This window comes from Anolis carolinensis, chromosome 1, assembly GCF_035594765.1.
Source record: "Anolis carolinensis isolate JA03-04 chromosome 1, rAnoCar3.1.pri, whole genome shotgun sequence".
In the NCBI taxonomy this organism is placed as follows: domain Eukaryota; kingdom Metazoa; phylum Chordata; class Lepidosauria; order Squamata; family Dactyloidae; genus Anolis; species Anolis carolinensis.
This window is the reverse complement of record NC_085841.1, coordinates 172,193,564-172,205,267: the sequence shown is the minus strand read 5'-3', so window position 1 is coordinate 172,205,267 and position 11,704 is coordinate 172,193,564. Positions and strand designations below refer to the sequence as shown.

General features: G+C 41.3%; 1 protein-coding gene across 1 annotated transcript; it reads left to right on the top strand.

Moving 5' to 3' along the window:
* The first annotated feature begins 1,142 nt into the window (after positions 1 to 1,142).
* LOC134292957 (uncharacterized) lies at positions 1,143 to 6,063 on the top strand. The gene is made up of 2 exons (XM_062958870.1): positions 1,143 to 3,253; positions 5,983 to 6,063. The coding sequence occupies exon 1, from the start codon at positions 1,624 to 1,626 to the stop codon at positions 2,686 to 2,688; it is 1,065 nt and encodes a 354-aa protein (XP_062814940.1). The 5' UTR covers positions 1,143 to 1,623; the 3' UTR covers positions 2,689 to 3,253; positions 5,983 to 6,063.
* The last annotated feature ends 5,641 nt before the right edge of the window (positions 6,064 to 11,704 follow it).

Sequence of the window (11,704 nt, the reverse complement as noted above, 5' to 3'; positions counted from 1 at the left end):
TTCTTGCATAGAGAATAACACTTTTCACCAGACTGCTTTGCTCTATTAGAGTCTCTAAACAAATTCAAAAAAATGGCTCCTCAAATGGCTCCACCATAGGTTCATCTTCAATACCTGTTCTGCAGGCAGTCAGGCTACAAAATAAAGTATCTGCAAAGTTGGAGTAATTGTGAATGACTGCATGACTAAACTTCATTTGGTTTCCCCACCCATAATATGAGAAAATGTTTTTTTGTCTCTTCTCAAGCACTTCAGAAATCGGACCTTAGTCATAATGTTGCTAACCGGCCTGCTGTCTTGTTTGACAGCATATTTTCTAGTTAATGGCCTGGCCACTTTTCAAACTTCTAAAATGTATCACAGGTTTAGGAAGGGCTGTATACAGTTATGAAATAATTAACAAAACTGAGACATATATCAAACAAATTGCAGTAGCCTTTGTCAAATCTTTGAATGAAAAGCTTCTATACCTTTTTAACACCTGTATGCAATGTAACTAAAGCTATTTCATTGTCTTAGGACTTATCCTTCCTGGGACATCTGTATCAATTTATTTCACATCATTCTTGGTATTTGTCATCTTTCATTCAAATGTTTTCCTGACTTAAAAAAACCTTCATGTGAAAGGTAACACATCCAGCTTTATTTATGAACAGGTTGTGGTATTAGATGTGGGTGTGTCCAACCCCTTCACATCCCTCTCAGATGTATTGAAACATTCCTACAGTGTCTGTTTTTTGTTCCAACCATTGTTGTTGCTGTGTGCCTTGAAGTAATTTAGGGCCCTTCCACACAGCCCTATATCCCAGAATATTAAGGCAGAAAATCCCACATTATTTGAGTGTGGACTCAGATAACCCAGTTCCAAGCAGATATTGTGGGATTTTCTGCCTTGATATTCTGGGATATAGGGCTGTGCTACCTTAATTTTTCAAAATCCTTGCACATATAGCACTACACTGATACACTGGTATCATGCTGTTATTGTATCTGTTACCTTCAAGCAAAATGACCCTTCTATACAAGCTACCTTCATAGATAATCTCCTCCACAGTGCCTAGGTTTACAGCATCACTAAGGGCCTTTCCACACAGCCATAAAATCCAGAATTCAAGGCACAAAATCCCACAATATCTGCTTTGAACTGGATTATCTGAGTCCACACTGTCATATATTTCAATTCAAAGCAGATAATGTGGGATTTTAAACAGCTGTGTGGAAGAGGCCTGAGTGTCTGTATGCGAGAGTGATCTTGCTCCAGGAGAAACAAGATGGCGCCGGCGTGATAGGAAGCGTTTGAAGGAGCTCCGATATCTCTGCTGTTATTAGGCTACCAGGGCACAACAGTTCATTGTTTTGAACATTCTTCTATTCTTATCTTCTTTGCAATGGGAAGCAAAAAAAAAAAAACGGACCAGGACAAGCCCTGAGACAGCCAGACCTCACAAGCCCTCTAAACAACTCAAAATAGATGAATTATTTGGGGAGGAAACCGTGAGTACGCCAGTGTTAAAAACTCTGCTTACTGATAATAGCTTTTCAGCTTTGGATAATGGAAACATATGTTCTTGCAACTTGGCTGGTTATCATGAAGGGGTGTCCTTGGATTCATCTGGGGCAGATATGTCTGGGGAGAATTTGTCAATTACAGAGATACAACAATATGCTAAACAACAACAAACATGCCCACCTGACTTTGTGACAAAACAATGTCTTCTGACTGTCGACACTGTTGTATCTATTTTTGAACATTTAAAGAAAATTACAAAACAACTTGAGCTCCTTAAGCTTTCATTTGATTCTTTAGTTCAAAAAAATACAGCTTTAAAAGAAAGCCCAGCGCAGTGGTCTGCCCAGAGCCCAGAGCCCAGAAAGGTGGATAGGGGCCACTCAGCTGTCCCTACTAAGGAGTTGCAAAAGGAAAGTTGCAACAGGATCCTACAAGCAAGACAGACAATGTTGCAAATTGCTAACATCAGAGTAAACAAGGGAAGATGGGGGTCACAAAGGGCCATCAAAACATCTTTGAGTCAACTTTTACATATACAACCCCACAGCATTGATATACTTAAAGTGGAGTGGCTTCCCCAAGTAGCTGCAGGCAAAAGAATCCTTCTAACATTCCAGCAACCCACAATACCAACTATGCTGATGAAGATGAGAATTTTCCTGCACAACTTCCAAATAAGTCCAACACGGGTTTTTCGAGACTTGGACATCACCCCTCTGATAACTCCTTTGCATGCCAGATGTTTGACCACTCCCAGGGAGACTTCTTGCGATAACAGACTGCAATCCAGCCCAGCCAAAATTTCCAGTATCTCAACACAGAAACAGTCTAAGGACCCAACTATTTCATCCTGCAATGAACAATGTGACATTACATTTAAGTTGGACCACCTTAAGAACAAGCTGTTTACCACCAAGGACTTGGCTGAACCGTTGATAAACTTAGTGCCTATTGATGAGCCCTCTCATGTTAGGAGGAACCTGGAGGGAGGCCCTGTAGTCGACCTACTAGCGATGAATGAGGAAGAGATCGCAACCACATCCCCAATACAACTTTTGGAACCTAGGAGGGGTAACAACACACCCCCTCCACAAGAACTGTCCTCTAACCTAAAAGTCCCAGTGCAGACTATGACCCTGGGTATTGGTGGTGATCCAGATTTGCTTACAACATCTTGACAACTACATTTGTTATCCTGGAACATTATGGGGTGGTCAAATAAATTCCATGATGCAGACTGTGCAATGTATTTGCAAACATTTAGAATAATTTGTCTGCAAGAGACATGGGCTGAAGAAGCTAACTTACCTTCTCTTTATGGTTTTAGATCATTCTCAGTTCCAGCTGTAAAAACAAGTTCTAAAGGTCGAGGCAGTGGTGGCCTCACTACACTTATCTCAGTAGAACTGCAAGTCGACATCCAACCCTTGGTTAGTACCCACCCTCAATGCATACAGGCCCTTCTCGTTAAGTGCAAGCATTTTGGTGGTTTAATTTGTATAAATGTTTATTTTCCACCTAGACTATCAAAAAATTGAGGCCCTAACAATGTTTGGTCTAGCCTATCCGAAACCCTTACGCTATTAGAAAATCAATACCCCTCCACAAAGGTTCTTCTGTGTGGAGACTTCAATGCCAGAATTGGGGCAGAATTGAAACAGGTGGAGGGCACAAATTTTGGACAAGTCTTCCAGGTTACACCTGCTGCCAGGGTTTCACAAGACTCAAACAGCAACAAATCAGGTAGGAGCTTTTTAGAGATTCTTTCCCTCCACAATTTGCAGTGTCTTAATGGAACCCAATATGATAGAACGCAGGGTGCCTACACCTATGTCACTAACAGAGGAGCTAGCACAATAGATTACATGGCAGCCTCTGTCAACCTGCTCCCAGACATACAAAGCTTTGCAGTCGAAAATAGGGTAGAAAGTGACCATTTCCCTCTGTCACTGATATTTGACTTTGAATTGTACCCACCATCACGGCCCTGTCAAAATCTAAATGGAATTCACATGGGAGAGCAGAAAATAAGGTGGTCTGTCAATTTAGATAACTCCCTTCACCACATAATCGAGAGTACTCCTTTTAAAAATCTTCACCAATACATCCTAGACTCCAACTCAGATATATTACTTGCCTACCAATCCATCATCCAGAATCTCAGACCTACATTGGTCTGTAAAAAACAATCTAACCCCAACAAAGTGGGAACCAATAGATGGTTTGACTCAGAATGTAGAGGCGCCAGGAAGGCACTGATGGACTACTCTAGACAGGCCCTTAGAAATAAAGACAACAATACAGCTGTTATCCTAGCTTCAATGAGGGTATCTTATAAGGCTCTTATAAAGCAAAAAAAAGACATATATGCCAAAGAACAGTGGAAACAACTAGCCTTAGCAGTGACGCAAAAGAATGAGAAACTGTTCTGGGATATAACCTCTAGAGGAATGCATATGGTCAGACCGGTAGTACTTGGGCATATTTCATCCGAGCAATGGTTCACTCACTTTAGTGGACTCTATGGAGCTAACTCCTCAGAGAATCATCCGCCAACTATCTTTGAAATGTCCTGTTTGCCACTCTGGCTGCCAGTGACAATCTCTGAGATAAAGAAGCTGATTGCAGCTTTAGCCTTGGGTAAGGCTCCAGGGGAAAACATGATGCCCCCAGAAATATTTAAAAACTTCCCAGAATGGTGGGCCCCAATATTAGCTAAAGTGTTTACACATATCAACAACTCAGGTTTAATTCCAGAGGGCTGGAAACAGAGCATAGTTGTTCCTATTTACAAGAAGGGTGACAAGACCCCAACAATTACCGACCCATCAGCCTCTTAGATATTGATTCTAAGTTATATAGCAAACACCTATTAAACAAATTAGAGGATTGGGAATCTGCTAACCACATTATTCACCCTGAACAGGCTGGTTTTAGAAAAGGTCAGAGCACAATTGATCAATGTTTGACTCTGTACTTCCTAGCCCAACAAGCAATCGCAGGACCAACTAAACACCTATTTGTAGCCTTTGTTGATTTAGCTGCAGCATTCGATTCAATTGACAGAAACTTGTTGTGGCAAAAATTGACCAACACTAATATAGATAAACGCCTGTTGTTTCTTATTAAGGCACTATACTCTGACACCACAGCTAGAATAAGAGTTGGCACCTCTGGCTCCCTAACTGATGCAATTCACACCAGTAAAGGAGTAAAACAAGGCTGTCTGCTGGCACCCACACTCTTTAATTTATACTTGAATGATATAATAACAGCACTTTCAGGTCCAGAATTCTTCCCACCCTCAGTCGGTTCAAAGAAGATTTCTGCTCTTTTATATGCAGATGATATGGTGTTAGTCTCATTCGCCCAAATAGGTCTAAGAAGGCTACTTACTAAACTGGGCATATACTGCTCCAAAGAAAAGCTGAACATCAATTATAATAAAACAAAGGTGATGGTGTTCGGAAAAAGACACTCACAGTTCAGATGGTCCATTGGTGACCATCAGATTGAACAATGCAGGGAATTTAAGTATCTGGGTGTATATTTTTCAGACACTCTATCATGGAAGCCCCATATAGAACATAGCAGAGAAGTGGCACTAAAATCTATTGGAGGAATCCTCAGATTTTATAACACAGCAGGGGGCCATCTGGTTGCCCCAGCTCTGAAAATATTCCAGAGCAAAGTTATTGCCCAGATTCTGTACGGCGCCCCAGTCTGGGGATGGGACGATTCACAGATACCAAAATTGGAGGCCATCCAGAATACATTCCTTAAGAAACTGCTGAGACTCCCACCTGGCACTCCAGCAGCCTTGGTCAGAGCAGAGGTTGGTTTACCCTCCATAAGATCTCGCATTCACTTCTCCCTATACAACTATTGGAGAATCGTAGAGGATTCCCCAGCTAGGGTTTTCCCAAAGCTATGCTTTGAACATCTATCTGAATGCAAACTTTGGAGCTTAAAACATCAGAAATTGCTGAACATATACCCTACCCTGTCTCATGAGCCTTCAACCCTGAGTTCAAGAGAGAAGTTGCATGAATACATTTATAACCAAGGTATTCAAATGGACAGGCAGGCTATTAACAGCTCCAAATTCTCAACATGGTACAAATTATACAAACTCGACCATGAAAGGGCTATGTATCTAACCAACCTCACATTCCCTAACCTCAGGCAAGCTTTTACAGCTCTACGATTCCAAAGCATGCCCTCAGCAGTGCTGGATGGTAGATACTCGGGCACTCCTTTGCCTAGCCAGATATGCGTATGCGGGGCCTCAGAAATTGAGAACCTGCCCCACTATTTGTTTGCCTGCACTCTATACTCTGCACCAAGAAATAAATTCTTAGGGCCCATTCTATGGTACCTACGATTGAATACGGTTGCAGAAAAGATCTTCTACCTTTTATCTGACACCAACTCCACAATCACATATAAGGTCTCTCTCTTTACCTTGGCAGCAAACAAAATCAGAGCAAGACTGATTGCGGACATTGCAGTCGACTGCGCCGGAGATGCTTTTATCTAGTTTTTAACATGACTGATATTTTATATTGGCTTTTTACTGGTTATATTTTGCAAGCTCTGTTTTATACTCCAGGCACCGTGGTTTTAACTGTGGAAGTTTACAGAGTTTCTACAGATGCTTGGTTGATATTTTTACATATGTTTTTTAAATGACTGATTTTATACATTGGCATTTTACCGGTAATTGTGCAGTTCCCAGCACATGTTGCACTTGTGCTGCTGCACCACACAATGTATAGTTTGCATGTTCTGTTTTATCCTGCTTGCATCCTACTTTTAAGTGTTGAATTTTACAGTGTTTTGTATAGACGTTTGTTTGATGTTGTTTCTGTAAATGCATATGACCATTGGTCGGAGCATTAATAAATTGATTGATTGATGATCTTGCTCCAAGGAAACAACTTTAAAATGTAACTCTTACTAGCCAGCTGCTGTGCCGAGAAAGGTGATCCTCCATATACTCAGTAGACCAGTGCTTCTCATCCTGGGGTCCCCAAATTGTTTTGGCCTTCAGCTCCCAGAAATCCTAATAGATGGTAAATTGCCTGGGATTTCTGGGAGTTGTAGACCATAAACATCTGGGGACCCCAGGTTGAGAACCACTGCACTAGACAACCTGACGAAGTACATGGAGAAATGTTTCTTGTGATGTTCCTTTCACCCATTCCCTTTCCAAATCTGCAACTTCAACCCAAGTTGAAATCAATTCATGTGCCGGACAGAGAGTGATGTTCATGAGCTCAGGAGCTTACTGGTTTATTGCTCCAGGGAGAGTTTTCTGAAAAATAAAAACATGACAGTGAGGCATTTCGAAGTATGAGGGAGAAGGGAACTAGAACAAAGGGTTGGAACAGGAGAATTTGAGCAACTGAATGTGGTTATTTTGGTCATTATGGAGGAATAAAGACTGAAATATTTTGGAAAAAAATAGAGGAAATAGCCTGAAATAATATGCCCTTAGTAAAACGTCATTTAGAGATTGAAAAAAAGCATGGCACACAACAACAAATTCTGCCACCTTCTAATCCTTTGCCCTGTCCAGAAGAGCAGTGACGTAGCTAACACTATGTAGCAAAATGTGGGGAAAAAATCTGTTTTTTGTTTGAAAGTGTTATTTCCTCTTCAATTGTGTGGTATTTATTTTTAAAGTAGCTGTTATACTCCAGAAACTTTGTTTTTGCGGCTGCCACAAACTATGCTGAATTGGTTGAGACGCTAAAGACTTCATCAGAAAGCCCAGGTGAAGCATCTCACTTCGCTGGACTTCTGCGAGGAAAGAGGACACAGCAGGGCAAATCTGTTGTCCCATGCACAGCTCCCTCTTGGCGTTTCTTTCCCCATCACATGGGGAAAGTGTCGCCTCTGCGGGGAGGCTCCTTACTGGCTACATTGGAGCCAGCACAACACGGGAAACTTCCTGTGTTGGGGTGGAAGCGTCCAGGGATGCTTTCACCCCGGTTGGGAGTGTGGCCTACGTCGGAAGTCACACGACATCCTGTGATGTCTGGCGTTGGTCTCTGTTCCCAACACAGGATGAAAGTATCCTAGGATGCTAAAATCACCCTGCCTGATGAGGCTGCATAAGATATTAATTGAAAAACTATAACAAAATGTGCTGCAAAGTTTTCGCAGTTTAATAAACTTTTTCCTTGTTTTTATAATAGAACCAATTAAGAAATGACATTTATAACCAGGAAGAAAAAATGTGTTACATAGTGTAATTGGCATGAAATGATGTATTTCCAAATAATGAAGATCTTGTATACAGTGCATTCATGATGTCATCCCAGGTGCTATTCTGCAGTTTGTTGACACCAGAGATGTTCGGTCTCACTCTAAGCTTGCTAAGTCTCAAGTAAGTCCCACTATGCTTGATGGTACTTTTTCTGCAGTAGAGGGTTGCAGCCCTAGCTATTGTGGGGGAGAGGGAGGACTTCTTTTAACTTGGGTACATTTGGTATTTGCAACTTAGAGTTAAGTGTCTACCCAATTAAAGATAGCACGAGTTAATGGCTGTAAAACCTTCGTAAAATAGGCCACCAAGCACTGCAGATGTATTCCTCCGGGCTTAACAGGGAGCTCATTGCACAGTTCATAATAATCGGGCTGACTTCTCTCCAGGGTAGCAATACATGCAGTGCAGTTGGACATATTAGTCTTGGTGAAGTGTGTGAAGGGAATCTAATCAGTCCTTTAGTGTTAAGTAACTCAGTTATTTGCTAATTTGGTCCCTCTTGTGTAAGACAGAATTTTTAATATTAAATACTACACTGCGAATGAGATTCTCTGAATGAATTAGGCTTGTAATTTTAGCCATCAGAGGTGGAAGCGAAGACAGGTTTTTGGATCTTCACTGACCTGAAACAATTAGCACAAGATTTACTGCTTTCTTCCCACCACCATAATGTCTCATTTGGCCTTTCTGGAACAGATTTCTGGAAAATAGCTGGTGAATTTGATTTTAAAAGGGAATAATTAATCATAGTCAATACTGATCTCAGTAAGTCAAATTAGTCAATCATCATACACATAATAATGGGCTTGTTGTAATGTCATGACAAAAGCAAGAGGCAGCTGAGCAACGGAAAAGGGGAAAATGGGTTATCGTAGGTCTACACTGCAATGAAGCATGAACAGACCTGTCAGATGGAATTTTAAAGAACAGTTTAAAAACCGAGGAGTGGGATTAAGACCTGATGCTGAAGAACCCATGTGGCTATAGCTATTTCTTCCAACATCAAGGCAATAATTTAAAAAATTTAGAGGTACACTTCTCACCCCATGCATTTCTCTTAGTAAAATATTGAGATGGAAGGTTTGGGAATAGAAGCAGTCATTTGGAGACATCTCTGAGGGTTTAAGAAATAGAATGTTGCACTGAAGAAGAATTTGGTTATGTCGCATTTACTGACCTATTCACATTTAGAGGAAAAGATAAGGAAATAATGGAAGTGTGGGCTAGAAAAAGCTAAGAGAAGCATTTCTATTCATTGTGAGAAATGATTTTATCCCATTTTTAAATCGTGTCAGAAGTGGATTGAGAACATAGTGCAAGTTGCTTCTGGTGTGACAGAATTGGCCACCTATAGAGATGTTGCCCAGGGGATGCCTGGATGTATTACCATCCTGCTGGGAGGCTTCTCTCATGTTCCCACAAGTTGAAATCAATTCATAACTGAGGATATCAGCGTAATTGTGATTTAGTTGTCTATACAAAAATAGAAACAGGGAGAAGCAATGAAAGCAGTTCTTGATCTATTCATCCAGAGTCTAACTGAAGAAACAAAAAAGTAACATAAACACATCTGTTAAAAAAAGCTGAAAATGTTAGTGTGGGTGGAGTCCATCATTATTATAAACTTCTCATTAAGGACTGTGACTGAAAAGTGTATACTATTATCCACCTCATCACATTGAGAGGGGAAAGCATGGGTGACTGTCCCTTTAAGAGTAGAGAATCACCCCTCTTATAGTGTCAGCAGTCTCATTTTCTGTTCTGTCTTCCCATCACACTCACATGTGGAAACTCAAGAGCTGGCAATACATTCATCACAAGGTCAGTTTTTTTTGTTTTTAATCAGGAGAAACAACAATATCCAAAAGCCAAGAGATCCCTTGCCCTGCCCAAGCCTCTTACATTAAAGTAGACTGACCAATTTAAAAACATTGCTTTCCACGGGATCCTATGGTTCTGTCCCAAACACCATAGGATACAAGTGACCCCATAGGATTCAGGTTAAAACTATTGCTGTCGGTTGGGCAATAGAACAGGGTCGAAAATTTTTGATGGTTCCCATCCCACCTGTTTTTTCAGTTGTAAAGATGTGAGTAAAGTGTGATAGGAGGTAGGAACTCTGAACATGATTGCTGGTCCATGTTCAAAGTTCCCTCCTTTCAGGACATTTCTGCCTGTTTTCAACCATGGAGGACTATGCATGACATATTTTTTTTTGTGTGTGTGTCAGGAGCAACCTGAGTCGCTTCTGGTGTGAAAGAATTGGCCATCTGCAAGGACGTTGCCCAGGGGACGCCTGGATGTTTTTTGATATTTTTATCATCCTTGTGGGAGGCTTCTCTCATGTCCCCGCATGGAGCTGGAGCTGATAGAGGGAGCTTATCCGCGCTCTCCCCGGGTGGGATTCGAACCTGGCAGCCTTCAGGTCAGCAACCCAACCTTCAAGTCACAAGGCTTTAACCCACTACTCCACCGGGGGCTCCTTGCATGGCAGATGTAAATAGTTTAATGCATGTGATGACCTCAGTGCCTCTCCATGCTTGAAAAGGGGCTGAAGTGTCCTACAACTGGGAAATTTCTCAGTTGAGAAATTGTCAGTTGAGAAGTATGTCAGCCCTTCAAAGTTGTCTAGTGTGGTTGCCCATTTTGCTGCTGAAGTAGCTTATGATGACAGTGTAATTTACTGGAGTTTCCTGTTATCTGCATTTATAAGGAAATCTTGGCTTCTGTGTGCATGCGAATTTGTGCAGTTGACTATAGCAGCAGTGAAATTGTGTGCTGGATTGAGGACATGCAGGAAGCGGGTGGTTGGGAATCAAGGTTTTAGTTTAAACTGGAAATATACACATTCCAGAAACTAGGCTTATCTTTTGGTCATCTGGAAACCAAGTCTGTCTGTTAAAGCCCACGTAGCTTCCCCAGAGAGAAGCAAAGGAGAAATAAATCTGGGAGGCAAATCTCTTAAAAATTAGGGGTTTGCATGTCTTACTAGACTTGATGCCTCGACTTCCCCATTGCTTAATCACAGAATCTTCTGTGAATGATACACTTGTTTTCTGATAATAATTGTACATACAGGTACATTACTATCTCTGCCTACTAAGCATTCTGGAAAAACTTCTTGTAGAGGCCCATGGGAGCTTATCTTGAATCTAGCTCATTGAGCAGGAAATTAATCAACTCAAATGAGTTACATATGTGCTGCTATCATATGAGCAAAAACATGAAGCAGGAGGAAGAGAATGTATGTGTATTTGCACACAGACACATGGCTGAGCAAGGTGGGACTAAAGATGTTAAAAGGTTTAGATATTTGAGATACAAAATGCAAATGCATAATTGAAAGCAAGGCTGGCAAATATGTAGTTGAACTATAAATGTGGTTGAACTGTAACTCCCATCATTTCCCCCACTGGCCACATTGGCTAGGGATAGTGAGAATTATAGTCCCGCAACAAGCAGTGGGCCAGGCATTTCCCAGCCCTGATCTAATTAACTGTTTCAGCATCAAAGCATAAATGCTAAACAAGGCACACCTGCAACATCCAAGGGGATGTTCTGCTCCTGCCCTTGTTTTCCAGTATTTCCTGACAGCCTCCCCATTTCCAGGTGTAGTTCAATGTTCAGAAAGGTGGTTTGGAAGATCCATCAATTAAGGCTTGCTTCTTCTTGTCCACAGGGGTTCAACGGTTGTGACTTTTAATAATGTTGTGGTTTTAACCTTTTCAAAAATCCTTATATACATTATTTATCTAAACATGCATGGAAGTCCTTTAGCAGCTGTGTGTATATTTAGGTACCTCTATTAATCATGTCGGTTCTTCTCCAGCTCAGGCACTCGTGTGCCTAGGCTTCTGGGGAGGATCCCCGTAAACTCTATAGACATCCCCTCCCACACAACAGAAACCACACATAGAGAC

Coding starts and splice junctions, on each gene's coding strand:
- LOC134292957 (XM_062958870.1), top strand. CDS start 1,624: ATGTCTGGGGAGAATTTGTCAATTACAGAGATACAACAATATGCTAAA.